The sequence below is a fragment of the Grus americana genome, chromosome Z (genome assembly GCF_028858705.1).
Source record: "Grus americana isolate bGruAme1 chromosome Z, bGruAme1.mat, whole genome shotgun sequence".
Classification (NCBI taxonomy): Eukaryota; Metazoa; Chordata; class Aves; order Gruiformes; family Gruidae; genus Grus; species Grus americana.
The window spans coordinates 37952860-37972522 of NC_072891.1; the positions used below are offsets into that span (position 1 = coordinate 37952860).

The 19663-nt window shown below is 40.8% G+C and overlaps 1 protein-coding gene across 6 annotated transcripts in view; it reads left to right on the forward strand.

The window, feature by feature from the left end:
- ADAMTSL1 (ADAMTS like 1) overlaps positions 1–19663 on the forward strand; it is a 463393-nt gene that overhangs the window by 429621 nt on the left and 14109 nt on the right. For all 6 annotated transcript variants that reach the window (XR_008574683.1, XR_008574684.1, XM_054810181.1 and 3 more), the window contains 2 exons: positions 3751–3930; positions 5784–5918. Coding sequence is in view for 4 of the 6 variants with exons in the window: in XM_054810181.1 (XP_054666156.1) it covers positions 3751–3930; positions 5784–5918 (315 nt within the window). In the remaining 2 variants the exon portion in view is untranslated. The remainder of the gene's footprint in view (positions 1–3750; positions 3931–5783; positions 5919–19663) is intronic.

A 19663-nucleotide genomic window follows, 5' to 3' on the forward strand; every position in this document is an offset into this window, starting at 1 on the left:
GCTGGTCATGCTGTTTTTGATGCAGCCCAGGACGCGGTTGGCTTTCTGGGCTGCAAGCGCACACTGCCGGCTCACGTTGAGCTTTTCATCAATCAATACCCCCAAGTCCTTCTCCTCGGGGCTGCTTTCAATCCATTCCTCACCCAGCCTATAGTCATGCTTGGGATTGCGCTGACCCACGTGCAGGACCTTGCACTTGGCCTTGTTGAACTTCTTGTGGTTTGCACGGGCCCACCTCTCCAGCCTGTCAAGGTCCCTCTGGATGGCATCCCTTCCCTCCAGCGTGTCGACCCCACCACACAGCTTGGTGTCGTCGCCAAACTTGCTGAGGGTGCACTCGATCCCACTGTCCATGTTGGTGACAAGGATGTTGAACAGTGCCGGTCCCAGTACCGACCCCTGAGGAACGCCACTCATCACCATTCTCCACGTGGACTTTGAGCCGTTGACCACAATTCTTTGAGTGCGACCATCCAGCCAATTCCTTATCCACCGAGTGGTCCATCCATCGAATCCATGTCTCTCCAATTTAGAGACAAGGATGTTGTGCGGGACAGTGTCAAATGCTTTGCACAAATCTAAGTAGATGGCATCAGTTGCACTTTCCTTATCCACCAATGCTGTAATCCCATCATAGAAGGCCACCAAGTTTGTCAGGCATGATTTGCCCTTAGTGAAGCCATGTTGGCTGTCACCAATCACCTCCTTATTTTCCATGTGCCTGAGCATAGTGTCCAGGATGGTCTGCTCCATAATCTTGCCAGGCACGGAGGTGAGACTGACCGGCCTGTAGTTCCCTGGGTCTTCCCTTCTTAAAAATGGGGGTTCTGTTCCCCCTCTTCCAGTCAGCGGGAACTTCGCCAGACTGCCAGGACTTCTCAAATATGATGGAGAGTGGCCCGGCCACTTCATCCACCAGTTCCCTCAAGACCCCCGGATGCAACTCATCAGGTCCCATGGACTTGTGCACCTTCAGGTTCCTTAGATATTCTCGAACCTGATCTTCTCCTACAGTGGGCAGTTCTGCCTTCTCCCAGTCCCTGCCTTCTGTGACCTGGGCAGTGTGGCTTAAGCATTTGCCAGTGAAGACTGAGGCAAAGAAGTCATCTTCCTTTATTGTCACGAAAAACTTGAAAGGTCTACCTAATTTTAGTCTTCAAAACAAAGAAAGATGATGACCCCTGGTTGGAATTTGAGAAAGCTTTATAATTTTATAATCTTGTGATTTTTTTATTTCTGAGGTACATGTCTTGATATTTCCATGCCTAAGTTCAGCAATAGCCATAATGTAAAAACCTGTGCACTGTAAGTAGCTTAGACTGTGAGAGAGAGTGGATCATCCCTTCACTAGGGTGGCAGTGGGAGGACAAGTACTGGGATGCAAGAGTTTTTCCATCTCGGGGACTGCAGAACTCTCCTTTGCTCTCCAGAGCTCAACTCTCAAACTTTCTTTCCCTGCAATAGAAACACAATAAACATGCAGGCTTGAATATACTCAATGGTTGAGGTTGTTTGCTATCCAGCGGTTCCCTGAACTCCTCCGAGGACTCTGCCTGGGTGCTCTGGAAAAAATCAGAGTGAGGTTTTAAGTGGTGGTCGGCCCACCCATGCCACATAGGTCAAAGAGTAGCAGCCAGATGGAGAGCTGTGTGCTGGTCCTATCCCAGTGGGGGGGTCAGAAACAGGACAACAGCCCAACCTTTTAAAAAAGCTGAGTTGCAGCAACACAAACAAGGGTAAGCCTTTGGAAAACAGCATCATAGACAAGAATGATTAGTTCTCTGGATACATCATGAAGGGTTCAGAATAGCAAATGCTATTTACCCTCAGACAAAGGTGAGAAAAAGCCTGCAGTCTTTTACCGCCTGCTTCCTGCTACTTTCTGAATGTGGATGAGACCCTCTGCCCTCACAGGGCTTCAGCTTTCCTTCCTGGCTGCCAAGCTCAGACATACTCATTCCAGATGTCTTGGCAAAGTCACCAGGTGACTCGGGGAGAGGTGGAAAAAAGGCCACAATGCTTTGATGTGGAAGAATAGGGAAAATCTCCCTTTCCCACTTGCATCTGCACATGCTTAGTGAGGCACCTGCAATCAGGCAGTCACTACAAATACAGACAAATGGGTGGTCATGCTCAGTTAGCACAGTCCAAGTGAGGTATTTCTGATGCCAGGGACACAGAATTGACAAAGAGAATGTGTTTTGGTTTTTGACATGGAGGCTCAACTAGAAGGGTATTGACAATGGGCAGAACATGTTACTGTGCCATAAGGCAGGGAAGAATTTAGGTGGGCAGCAGATACTTAAGAATAACTGCCTTAATCTACAGCAGGCACAAGGAAACTGGATTCACAGATTGGTAGGGCCCTCTGGAGATCATCTAGTCCAACCCCCCTGCTAGAGCAGGATCACCTAGAGCAGGTTGCACAGGATCACATCCAGGTGGGTTTTGAGTATCTCCAGAGAAGGAGACTCTACAACCTCTCTGGGCAGCCTGTTCCACTGTTCTGCCACCCTCACAGCAAAGAAGTTTTTTCTCATGTTGAGATGGAACTTTCTGGGTTCCAGTTTGTGCCCATTGCCCCTTGTCCTGTCAGTGGGGACCATGGAGAAGAGTCTGGCCCCATCCTCTTAACATCCACCCTTTATATAAGTGTTGCTGAGATCCCCTCTCAGTCTTCTCTTCTCCAGGCTAAACAGACCCAGCTCTCTCAGCCTTTCCTCATACGAGAGATGCTCCAGTCCCCTAATCATCTTTGTAGCCCTACAAATGTTCATGTGAAAGAGATTAACTGCCTCCCACATACAGAGAGTACCACATATGGGACAGCATGGACTCCAGCAGGTACTGGGATTACTGATGCGCTACTCCTTACAGGCAGGTGTCCACACAGTATAATTTCCTCCCAGGCACAGCTCCATAGGTCTATCCCACCTACTGAGACTTCCAGTACCATTTCATATAAACCAATTGTTTAGTAGTCAGTGACACTAAATTACCTGATCTGGTATGCATTTAAATTGAGGTAGAAATCCCTATGCCAAGGAAGTACTATCTACTGCAAGACCAGAGGTCTTGCCAGTTACACATCAGAACCCATTCCTACAAGAAGGTACCCAACAGAGATAGCTGGACCTGAGATGCAAGCACACAAAAGGAGGCAATTCTTCCTATAGGGGATTATGAATCTGTAACAATCTGTTGTCTGAAGACTCCTGGTGAGACCAGAGAAACTGCTGTTCTGAAGATGTAAATGCTAATTGTTTGCATAATTTCAAAAAGGAAGATGAGATGAATTAATAGATGTCCATGGAGGGCTGCACAGAAACTACTTCTTGCTCAGAAAGTTCCTGAGCTGAAACTAGTGGGAGGCTGGGAGAGGCACCGGTTTATGGCTTCTTCCAGAGACAGGATACTAGGCTAGATTAACCTTTGTTCTGCTCTAATAAAGGCTTGCTTTTAAAAGTGATGAGTTCAGAGTTCATTTGTACAATTCTGCGGCACTAAAAAGGAAGACTTCAGTTTGGTTTTAACTCTTCTCCTTCTGTCTCAGAGGGATCTAAGACACATAAAGGCAGGCAATGTGAAAGAGTTAACTAAACACTTCTGAACTGCAAAAAAGTCACTTGGAAGTCATATTAAAATCTTGTTTTAATTGTTCTATATTAACAGTTTTGTCTGTAGCAACCATAACACTGTTTAGCAACCACTATATCTTAGTTGTATTATGTTTTGTCAATGTTTTTCCAGGTGTTCCTGAAGCAGAAGTTACTTGGTTTAAGAACAAGGTTAAGCTGTCCTCTGCTCACCATGTGCATGATGGCTTGCTGCTAATTGCAAATGTTTCTCTGTCAGATCAGGGGTTGTACTCCTGCAAAGCAGCCAATCTTCGTGGGGAGGTAACTGAAAGCTCCCAGCTGTTGGTTCTTGGTAAGTCCAGGGTATTTTGCACTTATAGCAATAGTAATGTGACTGCTGGCACATATAGCCTGCAGAACTAATCAGAGGATGTGGAAAGAGGAAATGGCCTACAGGCTACCCTGTTCTAAGCAAAAAATTTGTCTGCATTTGTTCTCTGGGCAGCATCACCTGAAACAAGGTGGCGGTAAAACAAAAATGGATGAGAAAAAAATGTCTAAGCACAGGGACTCTACCTCCCAGTCCTGGGACACTCAGTTTCATTCTTTCAGATTTACTAGCTAAGAAAAGCATTTATTAACCATTTCTTAAAGTGGCTCTCTTGAAATGAGAATTATGCCACTTCTTCCCTGTGAAGTGCTCTACCTCTGCTGAGTAGCCTTCCTATACATGGCTACGTGATACTGACCTATTTCACACCTAACAGGTGCATAAACTCAGTGTGCTTTTAAAAAGCCCTTCCCAAGTTCAGTGGCGGGTGAAGTTTACTTTTCTTGTGTTTCTAAACAACAGACAGAAAGCCCAACTGGGTGATTTGAAAAGACAATGTCAGCTGTGAAGTATGGCTGGAAGTGTTACCTGGTGGTAATTGGATGTGTGGGAAAGGGGTTTCCTTTCCTAGTAACTCATCTTCTATCATTTCTACATGCCTGGCAGATGAACGATCCAGCCAGACTTTGTAAGTGCTTCTGTACATTTGATAGTGAAGTGTCAAATGTTGAAACCTAGTCCCTGTTACTGGTTCAACACCATTAAAGCATCCATTAGAGCTCTCATCTTTCATGACTAGAATGAGCACAGGTCCCATGGGTGATGCAGCTTCCAGAGGAAGTTATAAAGTGTGATTTTTCAGTTTCACAGGCAACACTAACTCCTTTATGAATGTTCACATTATTTCCCTATGAATCCAGACCGGCTCTAGAAACTCAGTCTAAAAAAAAGTTGAAAAAAAAATCAGCTGCGTTTCAGCCTATAAATAAAATCTCCCAAATGATCTTTAAAACTTTTTCTGATCTTTATAAATGGCTTAGTTTTTAAAGATGGAAAGTTACTGGGAGTTATGCAAGCTGCTTAAGTTTGTAGGCAAATCACATTTTTAGTGCCTTGATGGAAAGAAACAGTCCAAGCATCTGTGACTTGTACTTCTGGTGCTGAATGTGAATAGCAATAGAAAACTTGCTTAGTGTGTGCCGTGATCTGATTGAAAGGGGGTGAAGCCACCATTAACTGAAATCAAATATCCCATCATTTCCATGACAAATAGAGTTGGGAATGATAGGCAACATAGTTGATTTTTAAAATAGCATTATGGTTAGTAAAAAAGTAAATCCTGCAGTACTCAGCGTAGACTGATCCTCTTGAGCTCCAAACTCTTCTTAGTCCTTTGGAGCTCTGCCTAAGTATACCTCAGGATTTGGCAGGGTTATAACCATATTTAATCAGGGCTTGATCCAGGTTGTAGCAGACTTTAAAAAGTTTTCCACTGACTACCATGGGCATTTGATTTGGCTCCTATGCTGTATACATTTGCTCTTTCATCCAAACTGCTGTATCTCCTGATAGCATGTACCGTTGTCAAATATGAAGAAGGTCAACCAGAATGCCATGATAACCTTCAGACAGAATTTCTTTTATTTTCTGGTCATACTGATCCAAATGTTAATTTAATCATTTCTCTAGTGCCTTACCTAACATGAGGCAAAGCACACCTTCAGTAGTTTCTCAAAGTTGCTTAGACTACCCCTCTGAAAAGGTAATATTGCAGCATGGCAAATATGCAGCAATAGCTGATGGTGAGTTTTTTCACTGAGATGTTTTCTGCTATAGTGTTGCTCATCACTTCAGTCTCCCCAATCTGTTACCAGAACCTCCACGACCTCTTCCTTACCTAGAAGACTTGACAGCAGTGCTTTCCAGTGCTGGGACCAACACTCATTCAGTGCTGACCTCTCCTTCAGGAACAAAAATGACGGTCAGTCCAGGGAGCTCTGTTCTCATAGGTAAGTGCTTTAAGATTTTTTTAGATTAAAATGAGTTTGTAGTTTAGATTACAGTTATGCCTCCGGTTATCCAGCCATGGAGCACTGGGACAAAAAACATCACATTGACAGCACATTGTCAGTCATAATCACTGCCAAATTGTTCTCACAACTCAGAAACTCGTTTTAAAAAAGGAGGTCTTGTTATTAGTGTAATGCCCCAAAGCTGCATGCAGAATAAGGGCTCCGTTGTGCCACACTTTATAAACACACTGTAAGAAGCAGTCAGTCCCTGCTCTGAGGGGCTGGCAATCTCATTCAATGCAAGACATGGAAAACTGGTGCGCCAGTTGCTCTAAAAGAAGAAAGACTTGTCGTTCTGTTTTTCTTCTGCATTTCAGTACTAGTCTTTCCATCTGTCTGCTGTTCATATTGTACATCCTCCTTCTTCAGAGCCTTTTCTAGAGTTTTGCCTATCCCTCTAGACATGTTTTTCTCTTGCAAATTCAGTTTCATTCTGTTCATTTTATTCCTCTTTGTCATATCACACAACCAATGTCTGCACAAAGCCATATAAGGAAATAATCCCCAATGAAATGCTTTTCTTGTTTTCATCCTTTTCTGCCTTCCATATAGCTTTCCTCTTTTTACACTGCAAGTTCTGTTATATGCTGTAAACTCCTTTCAGATCTGTGGCTGTGATTTGTTTGCAAAGAGAATTTCATCCTTTTCCAAAGTTCAGGGTATGTTTATTTTAAAATTTCATTTCTCACGCTGATCTTGAACCTCTACTGACTGTCAGGCTCAGAGAGGTAAACAGCTTCTCTAATGGTCTTGTTACTACCTTCCAAAACATTCTTTGGTTGCATTTAGTAGCAATTTTAAGATTTTATTTTCACATTGGAGGCTTTCTGTTTATATTTTTAGTTTTGTATGGTTTACTTTTTCCCAGTGCTGACATCTGCATACATTTGCAATGGCTTTAGCATGCAGCTCTGGATTACATTTCTGCTTGCACAAAAACTGCACTGAAATAGTCCTTGGTGGGGGGAATATCTGAAGGTATTTATTAGCATTGAATAAATCATTTTGAGTATGGTTTTATTGTCCTCACTGTTGCAAGACTAGGTCACACTCCTGCTTCATCCATTTCCTCTCAGGTTTCTAAAAAGAGGTCTTTAGTATTTGTAGGGATTTTTTATTGTTTGAATGCAGTAATTGAACCACAAATAGTGTTCTGCACTGCCTGTATATAACCACCTCTAAATTAATTTCATTTGGCCATGTCACCCTGTACCCTGCCATTCCACTTCATGGGCAAAGAAACTCCGTGCATCTTAATAGCAAAATAGCAAACCAGTTTCATTCTTGAGGCAATTCCTTCAACTTCACTGAAGTTTTACTGACATGAATTTGAGGCCTGTATTATTAAAACCTAAGGAAACCACCTGAGAGATTTTTTTCTAATGAAAAATCAGCATGGAATGGGCTATCCAATCAATTAGAAATCTACAGTCCAGTGTGCTGCATCATGTTGTATCACTGAGACAAATACACAAAGCATCCAGCTTCCATGTACATTACTTAAATACGTTGTCTGTAGTTGTACCAAAGAATTTGGATTGATCCAATATAAGAATACCCATTACTGAAAAAAAACCAAACCCCAAAAACAAAACAAAACCCAAAAGGCCTCATCTCTCAGTTGTTGTCTTTTTTAATCTACATCTAGTTTACTGTGTACACTAGTATCAGTAGGGATTATCACCAAAGACTCTATATTTACTCCCAAATTTAATCTCCCCACAGTCTTCCAGTGCAGTGGCTAAGTTTATCATGGACTACTGTGATACCTTCATAATCAACCCATGCTTGAAATATTGCTACATGGGAAAGAAAATCTGCATATATTTCTAAGCACCAGCTGCAATCACCAATTTGGGAACAACCTCTGAACTTGTCAACCTGTGCCCTGTGTCTATGTGCACTGTCCACAACATCCCCTACAAGCTGTCCACTAATTCTTTCTATTCTGCCACCCAGCCAATTGAGTTTACTCCTTTTAGGTCTTTTGTCATTGGTTACATTGGGTTGTTTGCTCTACATGCTCTGGATGCCCCATCTAAGAACTTCAGGTATATAAATTACTATGTATAGGGTCCCTTGTCTGTGCTACTGCTAACAGGCACCGGCATCTCTTGGGACTCAGAAGGCATTGAATTAGACCTAATATTTGGAAATCTAAGGATATGAGGATTTGTTGAGTAGAGGAGGAAAATAGGACATGTGCAAAGGAACAGAATGAAATGTGAAGAAAAGGAGTGATAAGTAAGCTTTGGGGGAACTTTATACTTTAAAGGAGTTAAAAGACACCAAAGGTGAAAAATTATATTAGAAACCTAGATAAATTCAGGTATGGTTTGCCAGAGTTTAAGAAAAATAGGAATAAAACCACTTGTTTTGTGCCTTGAAAAAAAAAAACCCAGAAGATATTAACACAGCAACAGAAGATGAAAGTTGCAAATGACAACTTGTTTGGAAATTAGCAACTATATAAAATATAACAACAATTAACAAGCTGAGTTGAAAGGAGAGAACTGGAGCCTCCAGATTACCATACACACTATACACTTTTACAAAGTGGAATTGTGCAATGCTCCCACCATCATTTCAACCATTTGAAATGATGAACTTGCTCTCTGGAGTCAGGTCCTGTGGGTTTCTTCTACATAAATTTCAGGGGATTTGCAGAAGAGAAAGGGCCATAACACAAATATCTGGTTTGGAGGTCTTCCTTCTCATTGTTAAGGGTCATCCAGCAATCATTTGTGTGCCTTCACTATAGAAGTAGAGGAAAATAACTGTTAAAGATCCATGCCCTGCCCAATGGAGTCAGCAACCCTCCCATTAAGATCTCATGTAAAATACCTTTTTGCATGAGCTTCCAGGAACATTTGAAAGTTAGAGAGCATGATGTAGATAATGGCTTACACAGACTGATGCTTATCCTGCTTCTCTGCAACTGTTGGAAGTATGTGTAGAGTACTGCAGTCCTCCCCAGCCCTCACATACATTGGCAGGTTGTGTAGTAGACACTTCTGTGTTACCTGCAGACCATACATCTGAAGAGCAGGACTTCCCTCAAAGCAGAAGCTAGAGCACCCATGAGCTTGGGAATATTTCTGGTCTTTATAGTAGCACAAACTGACAATCAGTGATGAGCAACAGACTGTCACGCACTTTCATAGAACCATAGAATCACAGAATCATAGAATCATAGATGTTTTGGGTAGGAAGGGACCTTAAACATCATCTAGTTCCAACCCCCCTGCTGCGGGCAGGGACACCCTCCACTAGACCATGTTGCCCAAAGCCTCATCCAACCTGGTCTTAAACACTTCCAGGGATGGGGCAGCCACAGCCTCTCTGGGCAACCTGTTCCAGTGCCTCACCACTCTCACAGTAAAGAATTTCTTTCTAACATCTAATCTAAATCGACCCTCCTTCAGCTTAAACCCATTACCCCTTGTCCTGTCACTACACTCCCTGATAAACAGTCCCTCACCATCTTTATTGTAGACCCCCTTCAGAAACTGGAAAGCCGCAATTAGGTCTTCCCAGAGCCACCTTTCTCCAGGCTGAACAACCCCAACTCTCGCAGCCTGTCCTCATAGGAAAGGTGCTCCAGCCCTCTGATCAGCTTCATGGCCCTCCTCTGGACTCTCTCCAACAGCTCCATGTCTCTCCTGTACTGGGGCCCCCAGAGCTGGATGCAGTACTCCAGGTGGGGTCTGACAAGAGCGGAGTAGAGGGGCAGGATCACCTCCCTCAACCTGCTGGTCACGCTGTTTTTGATGCAGCCCAGGACGCAGTTGGCTTTCTGGGCTGCAAGCGCACACTGCCGGCTCACGTTGAGCTTTTCATCAATCAATACCCCCAAGTCCTTCTCCTTGGGGCTGCTTTCAATCCATTCTCTGTCCAGCCTGTAGTTGTGCTTGGGATTGCGCTGACCCACATGCAGGACCTTGCACTTGGCCTTGTTGAACTTCATGGTGGTTTGCAGATGCTCACCTCTCCAGCCTGTCAAGGTCCCTCTGGATGGCATCCCCTCCCTCCAGTGTGTCGACCCCACCACACAGCTTGGTGTCACTGGCAAACTTGCTGAGGTTGCACTCAATCCCACTGTCCATGTCACTGACAAAGATGTTAAACAGTGTCAGTCCCAGTTTCTGGGACCAGTTTCTGATGTCCTTGGTTTGTGGCAGGCACACAAGAAGACTTTATATCACAGAAAACATAGAACACAGTAATTTTTTGAAGTGACACCAATTTATATTTCTTTGGAAAGCTTTCAAGTTAGATCTTAATGTTATTGAAGTTTCTGTCTTGGAGATTTTTATTTTTGAATACAGTTTTCCTGAATGTTGGTAATGAAAGTATTACATGAAAGTCTGCCCTTTTCCTCAGAAAGAAATATCTTAGTTTGTCCCTTGATAAGAACTTTTGGGTTTTAACACTGCTCAGGAACATTTGAATTCTGTAAGCCCTGATTACTTTGTGGAATTATCTTTTTGAATTAAAGGAACATCCTAAGTTCATGTATTTTCAGCAGAGTTTCCTTATCTATGCTACCAGTATCACTGAATATTTTTACATAACTCCCTGGACACATATACATGGGTCTTGAGCTTCATAAATGTTAATTTTGGCAAAACTGAAGTTGTAGGACCCGATGTTCCTGACCTCTAACACTCCTGCAGAAAAGGATTTGGGCCTATGAAGAATACTTGTTTTCATTTGGGTTTAAGCTTGTTGTTTCCTGTATATGAAGACATTTCAGTGAGAAGGTCCGAGGATCTTAAAAATCCTGGCAGGGATTCATTACAGTTTCTCAAATTTATTGTGACCTCATTGGAAACCTGAGGAAACTTGTCAAAAGATACAAAATATGATATAAAAATGTCTCTTTATCTTAGCACAGAAGAATACTGTATTTATTGCAGTTACATGGCATACTTAAAGCTGAAGCTTTAATGACTTTGACTTATATACATAAATTATATTTAAGTGAGGATTCTTGCAGGAACTTTGGAAGATAGGTCAGAAATGAATACTTCTAGGAATATAGAAATGTAGGAGTACCGATAAAATGTCACAATGAAGGAAAACATGTTGAAGGAGAATGTACTTTGACTGCTTGTAACAGCACAGTGTTTCTGGGCATGTGTTGCTTTCTTTAAATATTTTGTTGCAGATGAGGTCTTTGAGTTGCACAGAATATGTCTGCGAAAACATTTGATAATTTCTTCCCCAAAGCTTTAGGCTCATGTCCCACTTTTTTTTTCAGAAATCTTCATCATGTGTGATGATTTCTGAAAACATAACATGCACTTGAGGATATGCATATTGAAGGAAGGGGGATTGCTGCAATGCACATTGTGTATAATTAAATAAAGGTTTCGGACTGCATTTATGAGGCAACCAAGGGAAGGGATGCATCTTTATTTTGGAATGCAGCACAGACTCATGATTTTAAAGAGAAATGGGAGCATAAACAGTTAAGATAGCTGGATATGAAATGGACAGAAAATCTAGCTCTTACTTGGCACAGTGCAAGACTTAAGCAATGTCTTTAAAAAGAGAAAACATCCAAGAAACATTAAATATTGAGATGATGGTAGCTAGTCTATCTGTGATGTATAGCTGCAATGTATATTTTTAAGGCTCACTGTAACCTGATGAAATGTTCACATTTTCACGCAAAGAAAAAAAAGGGGGGGGGGCATTTTTTTAATTGAAAGAGGAGATGCCATCATTATGTAAATTCTTGGCTTTTATTCTGCTTTTCTTCTTTGGATGAAAAGAATGCAATGCAAATCCTGGAACACAGTGGTTATTCTAGGGAATCTGAAGATATGAGTAAACCTATGGGGAAAAGCCTAGGCAATTACTTGGAATCTGGTTCCCATTCCCCTTTATCTCTCAAACTACATATTCTCTAGTTTGTTCACTGGGAACCTGCTGTCATCCCCAGCTTAGGACATCTATCCAATTTGTGTATTTAGCAAAACCAAGCCCCTATTTGTAAGAGATACTGAAAATAATTGTAAAGTTACATTATAAAGTGTACTTGTTTATGACCAGAAAAGTACAGTCAATTGTAAAAAAGGAAATACTGCTGCTCCATGTTTATTGCGTTCTCCCTGATGACTTCCTTATCAAATTGACTCACTTCACAAATCAGAACACAATTTTACTAACTGACAGCACTGCAAATAGAGTCCTAGAAAGCAAATTTCTTTCTGGTTTTATATATTATCCCCAATGACTATAGAGTTAGAGCAGCTTAGTTGCCAATTTCATTGCTGCTTAAGAAGATGAAGAGCTAAACTACAAATTCCTGTTCTGCAAACACCTATGCTATTTAGCAATGAAACTGGTTTTAAAACAAAGTATTGAAAAAAACCCTTTCACTTAAAAGATGCAAAGGATTCCCCTTACCAACACCAGTATTTCCCTCTCATTTTTCTTTTACTGACAATAGCGTATTCCCCTCATTTTCTATTGAAGTCACTTAGATGCCCAGAAGAGGCCCCAGAAAGCAGAATGGAAAAATACAATTATGGCAGCCACCTTGCTTGCAATGGCCAGCCTTTAGAGTATGAATAAATTACTTATTCTGAAAAGGCCAACTGCATTACAGCCAAGGTCTGAGGTTCAAGAGGGTTTTCAGTCTTTTTTTTTTTTTTTTTTTCAGAGGAGACCACTCCAAGTCTGTGGCTGGTATTTGCCTACCTGCAGATTTACGGGTTATCTAGATGTGGCGCTGAACAGAAAAATTAACCTAGAACTTTTTTAATGTTCTGGGTGCATTGTAGTGAGTCAAATGCTGTGCCTCTGACTACTTTAGGAGAAGAAACAAATCATACAGATAGACCAATGCCATGATCAGGACCAAATTCTTTCAGCAGAGCCAGAGAAGTTAGTGCTGCAATTGCTTGCTATGTATCTTGCTTTTGAGCCATAATATCTGTAAACATAGGACTGATACTTGTCCAAAATTGGTGTGAAAAGCAATAAATGATCCAGATGAACACAACTGATCTCACCAGTACAAATCTCTTGCAATGTTTGTTGATATACTCAAAAGCAAGAGTATATCTTCTGGAAACAAGTTTTCCTTTATTCCCTTTGCCCCTCCCCTCTCTACCTTGAGCCTGCTCTAAATTTTTGTAGGTTTGGGGAATTACAGCAAAGAGAAGGTTCGTGGGTAATGATGATTAAACCAGTGTCTGTGCTCCCCTAAAGAAAATGACAGCTGCAGAAGTTGTGCAGTAGGAGTCAGATAAAATCATGACTATCCGAGAAGTTATTTTGCACATCACTATTTTTTTCTTCCTCACTCTCCGTAATTGGACATAATGTTCTAAAAGTAGTTCTCATGCTAAAGAATATTTTGTCAGCAACTTTATTTTACACTAATAATACTTCCACTGTGATGAGGATAAAGCACCAGGTGCATTCATAGGATTATCTGTCCTGTTAATTGTATTTTCCATTCCCTTCCATTTTTGCCTTGGTGAAAATTCTGCCTTGTCACACTGTTTACGAGAATTCCAATGTAAGTGACATTTCTTTAAAGATGAGAATTAAAATTAGTATCAAGGATATGCCATTATCATTGCAATTAATTACCCAATCAGACTCTATCGCATCGATTACAATCTAAATATTGTATACAGTTCATACAGTATTGCAGTATCTTCCTTCTACATCAGACTGCACCACAGCATTTCATCGAAATGTGTGGCTTTTCATTTGCATATGCATACTGCGTACATTTCAGTGCATACGGTACATGATGATACCTCTGCTTGTTAGAACATTTTGACCACACTGATACAGTGTTTGTTTTTCAGGCAATCAAACACTAGTCCTGCCACTGCCAAGCTCTGAAAGCAGAGTCAAAAGAGCAAGGTCCTCAAGGCAATCTGCTGCCTTGGGTTTCTTTCCTTCCTGCTGTTTGCTGCCATAAATGAGCTAATCTGAGAACCACTGATCTACAGCAGTGGTCCAAAGTGCTGCCACATAAAATAATATCACTGGCCTCTGGGGCAACATCTGTTTAATTTTGGTTTTGTGGTAAGAGCTGCAGCCCTTGAACTTGTGTCTCTAAGCTTTTCCTGGATCACTGGCCTATATTCTGTTCTAACATAGATATAAATGATGTAGAGCTCCTCTGAGGCAAGTTCTGGTGAAAAACTGGGGGTATCAGACTTGCCACAGGTATCCCAGTCTGGAGACCTGTCATTCTGCCAGCTCCTTCACATCTTTTAGCCTCTTGCACAACTTAAGCTTTGCTCTAGAGTAAGTGCTAAGGGATTTTTCAAACACTGTGGCATTTCTGATCTGGTGAACTTACCCGTTCTAAGTTTCGAAGCACCCTCTCTGCCCGTGTTGGTTCTCAAAACCTCTCCCAAATGGCTAAAGCACTTTGTTAATACAGGACAGAAGTTACAGCCTCTCTGGAGCAAGCAGCACTGACTTTCCTGTACCCGTCGGCCCTCCACCACCTCTGCTCTGCGTTTGTTATTATCCTGGCGCCACAGTAAGTTTCCTGAGCTGCTGATGTCTCAAGATGTAGAAAATTTATATCAGCTTAAGAAATACAGAAAGGCTTCTACAGCAGCACTGACCTTCGCAGCTTGGGCTGGTCATCGCCTTATGTGCTAGCTCTTGCTCTGTCTTTCGCTGAACTCCTTGTGCTGTACTGTTGTTCAGTGCTTGCTCCACGCATCTCTTTTCAATGTGACTTTTTCCCCATAAGTGTGCTTGTACAGTTAACCTGGAGCTGTAGCAATGGTGGAGAAGTTTATACTGAAGGGTACTCCGTTTCCATCTTTGTCATGCATTGAACAAACCCATTGGAGTTAGCTCAGGAGATCGTTTCAGCATGCTGTATCCGTTTTCGTAGGCTTTGGTTTCATGATTTGCCGTTGGTGATTGTTTTCAGCCCAATCCTTATTAATACAAGATTCTCAGTGTGTAGGATTCCCATTGTCAGAGTAATTTTTAGAAAACAGTATTACTACCAGAACTTGAAAATTCCCTTGCTTTTTTTAACGGGCCCACCATGTGGCTGTATATTTGGGAATGTTTTTTACAACCTCTGTGGGGCAGGGAATGGGCCTAACTCGATTTTTGTTGAATATGACGTAAATTTACAATGCTATGTAAATGATATCTAATAACAACAACATGTGTGGCATTCGATAACTAGTTTAGGTGTTTTGAGAACTGTTTAAAAACCATGTTGTATGTTTAGTATAGTAAGTTTCAACCGCTCCTTTGGAGCCATAAATAGTTATTTAAAATACCACCTTCTTTTAAAATGCTGCTGTCATCAGCCAAACTGGCCTATTTCAAGAATTCCTAAATACATAACTTTCCTTGTCTAGCATAAATTCACATTCATTTGTCCTCCTTTAAACTATTTAAAATAAAGGTTATACTTACATTAACATTAATTCTTTCTTTTGGGGATTTTAAGGACCACATTACCTTTTATAAGTTTCATTTCATTCAGTGTATGAAAGCACTGAGAAGTAATTTGCATAACACCCTGAGTTAAGTGCTTCTTTAAATTTAAATTTCGTACTTTGAAAAATCTTTCCCCATAAGAGAAACTATAAAGACTTGTCTCTTAGTTTTGCCACTTCAGCAAAATGGATTTTACATATGTATGACTTTCAGGCATGATCTTACCTACCTTCATTAGGTTTGATGGCATTTTAAAAAGTTGGATACATCCTGTCAAATTTTCTTCCTTATGTTAGATACAGGACGGAATTAAATTTAACTCTGTTTTCGATTTTAACATCCATTTCTCAGTTTAGTCACCTATGGAAAAAAACAGCTATGACAGGAAATTGGGAAGTATTTCTCTGTGCCAGTCTGATCTCACCCGTGTACTGTGATCACAGTAATACAGTGTGAACTACGACACAGCTGTTCAGCACCAAGCTTGTGTCTATTCAAATTGATCTGTGGCTTCTCTACATTTTGTTCCAAGCATTTTGTTCTTCATTTCATCCTTAATCTTATTTCTGTTTTGAAAGCATACTTTAGCTCTTTCAATGCAGAGATTAGAGTGGAAATACTGTCAGGTTTCAAATCCTGTAGCTCCTTTATATTTATTGCTTTAACACAGTGTATTGTGGTCTACCACACTTTTCTGTCAGAGTTCAGTAAAATATATACAGAATCAGAGAAATTTTTTTTAGTTTGCTTTATTTCAGTTTTAATATAATTAACAATGCTGCTGCCAAATCCCTTCTTTTCTCCTTTGCCAGATAGAAGTCGTCACATGTCTGTGACTTGCAGAGGCAAAGGCATAGGCCTTCCGGTCTAGCTGAAGTTTTCTGTGAACTTTCTGTGCTACATTTATTGTAGCTTGTGATGTCCTGAAACATGCAGTCCCTAACCAATTGGGATGCTTCCTTTTTTCAAATTCAGCCATTTTTTTGTTGATTCAAAGTATTTTCAACTAATGCAGCACAAACATTTGCTTATTTTGTGAGGAGTGATCACTGATGAGTAACCAGGGAGTAAAACAACTTTACAAGCATGTAGTTGAACATTAATAGCAATGGATCCAAACTGCATACCACAGTGTGCGTTTAAATCCAGGCTATGCTACCCAGACCTATCTCTTAAATAGGAAGTAATTTCCAAAGATAAAAGTGTTGGCCTGAGACTAAGAAGGCAAGAGTTTGATTTCCAGCTCAACTGCTGGCACATGGCTTGGCCGCCAGTAAGACAGCATGTACCTCCATGTGCCCTGGAGGCACATGCAAACTTGCATCATTTGTTTGACTTTGATGTTTTCACCATTGTTTTCCATACGGTTCTGCTGATTTAAGATGTCAGGCTGCTAAAAAAAGGAATCCTAAAATCAACAATCTTTGCACCTGGAGTTTTTTTCTGTCTTTCAAGTCTGCAAGTGAAAGACTGATGCATGCTTCATATTTTGTTCTTTTAGCATTGGCACAGTAGCCCAGAGTCTTTCTGCAGCTACAGTCATACAGAAAATGTTGCAGAGGTATGATAGGGAGCTGAATTTGGCCTGCATTTACTTTTTTGTCTTAAAAAATTATTACCATTGTTGTGAAACATTGGTCTTCCCTTTCCAAATACCCCTTGTTATCTTTGAAATACTAACATTTTCCCTACTAAAAGATGTAATTTGTATTAGATTTTTGTTTGTATCTCTAGCTTTTGCACATCTGTGATTCATCCTGGCTTTGAATGAATTCAGAGTCACAGTAGACTTTGGAAGGGAGGCTGAAGGCAGTATTTTCTTTCTCTACTTAAGAAGGAATGAAGGAGATGGGCCTTCACATGCCAGAGCTTTCACTGCTCAGAAACAGACCCCAAAAAATGTTCCTTCCTCACCTTCCCAAGGGTTCTGATGCACTAAACTCTGCAATAGCTTTGTTTTTGGAAACAAAGCCAGTTTTTCCTTCTCAGGCATTACAGGGACAGGTGTTGAGCTTTGGAAGGATAAAGCAGTCAATGTCCACAGGGATGGGAGGAAGTAGAGAATAGGTGTTAGTAATCTGCATTAAATGGTATTAAAATTATTCCTGGAAGATGAGAAGGGAATATTAATGGAACGTGGGTTTTTATTGTACTCTGGTTTTCACTTAATATGCATAAAACATTATCCCACAGCTTATGCATCCATACACATGGGAAACGTATAGGAAATGTCACTTGTGAAGTGTGATTGATGCTTGTTCTGCAAATACAAATGAGGAGTATCCATTACATATGAGTCTCATAGGTGTTAGTAAAGTTTTATTGTTAAATGTTTAAAAAAAGTAATAATTACTCATTGGTAGAACGTATCTAGGGAATAGTGTTTGGGGTTTTCCCCCCATATTATCGATTACTGGCTGTTCCTTTAGCTGGTATTTTATATATGCATTTTGGAAGAAGAAATAATATATAAGGCAAGTGAAATAGTCAGTACTAGGAAGACTATATTGTTTTGCCTGACAATAACATTTTTAAAGAAAAACAGTCACAAACTAGGACCATTTTGTAAATTTCAGTTCTTCTCTGCTTAATGTCAAACTGACCTTTCTGCTTTCTTCATTTATTCTGTGCAGACTGTTTGCAAACAGTAAAACTGAGCTCACAGCATGCTTTTGTCAGTTGTCATGGCTATATGGAAATCCCTGCAACTATCTTAAAAGACAAGCAAATATAAAAAATTAGAATACTGTACACAAAACTCATACAGCCACTTACTATTAAGTTTATCAATTTCCCATATGTTCCTTTGTTCTCCATTGGTTTTAACTTAGCCTTAAACCTGTGAGGCTGAAATCTTTTATATGTCATTTATTTGAGCATGAGTGTCTTGGAAATTGAATGAGTTGTTTTTCAGCACAAGAGTAGGAAAAAATCCATCAGTATTCAGGACAAAAGGAATAACAATATGAAGCATAGCAGGAATAAATAGAGAACTTACAGAAATAGGAAAAATTACTTGAGCAGCAAAGAAAGCTGTGTCTTTATGGTCAGGAAGTGAGTGTTGGGGAGAGAACTGCCAGGGGTGAAGCTGCATTAGACCTGCCGAAGAAATTAAAACAAATAGTTAAGAACCTTTAGCCTTATAAAAGTGGAAAAAGAGAAGAGGGGAGATCACTGTGAGCAGTGTGCACTCTCTCATTCTGCCTTTTTCTTCCCTTTTTTCCTTCTTTTTTAATAATTAGCTGCATTAACTAGTTCTTTGCTAGTGAAATATTGTCATTGCAGCTGCAGAGCCTACTGTGTGCGTCACTCACCTTCCACTGGGGAGCTCTTGCTCTCCTGTTTCACACAGAGTGAACCAGCCCCAACGGGCCGCCTTATCCAGCCCACACCCTTCCCCACTGTGGATGCAGGCAGGGCTTGCCAGCAACAGGGGACATGGCAAAAATCCGTGTAGCCACTGCACCAGTATTTATCCTCCCGAGCGGCAGATGGCGTCTCTCCATTGCCTGGATCTACCTCTCAGCATAAAAATGTCTGGGACGTGCCATGGGTCACCACTGGCTTTTCCCATCTTGTATGAGTTGTTCTGCTTTGTATGAGCAAGAAAGCTTCAATTCTCATGGGCAAGGCAGCATCTTCTGCCACAGGAATACTGTAATTGGAGGTATGATTAGTGGCAAAAGGCAGACAAGTAAAGACTACAGTAGCCCATTCCCTAGTGTTAGTTTAGGGATGTGACCTAAGTCAAAAGAAGGTCAACAAGGGTTCCTAAACAAAGTAATGTGCTCCTCAAATCTCAAGGATTTGGTCTTGATGATGGTTGGAAATCAAACTGCTCAGTCTTCCTTAGTAGATTAATGAAAATGTATTTTTTTTATTCTTGCAGTGATAGGCACCTCAGTAAAGCATAGATAAATTCTTAAGGAAAAAATATATATTTAAATAAAATGTTGATTGCAGCAACTATAAGTCATCTTCCCTCTCTTGCAGGAACAGTTCTTGCTCAGTATGTTAGCTGAGATTCAGCTAACATCAGGAGGACAGACAAGAATGAGAAGAACAGTAATGAAAATGTCACATTGCAGTGTCTGTTCACTGCAGCCACAAAGGCATCATATTCACATCCTTATTTGTCTCAGTGAATAATATATAATAATTAAATGGCATGAAGAAATACCAGCTGATAGAATTATTCCTTAATCTTAGAACAGTCTTCCATCTTT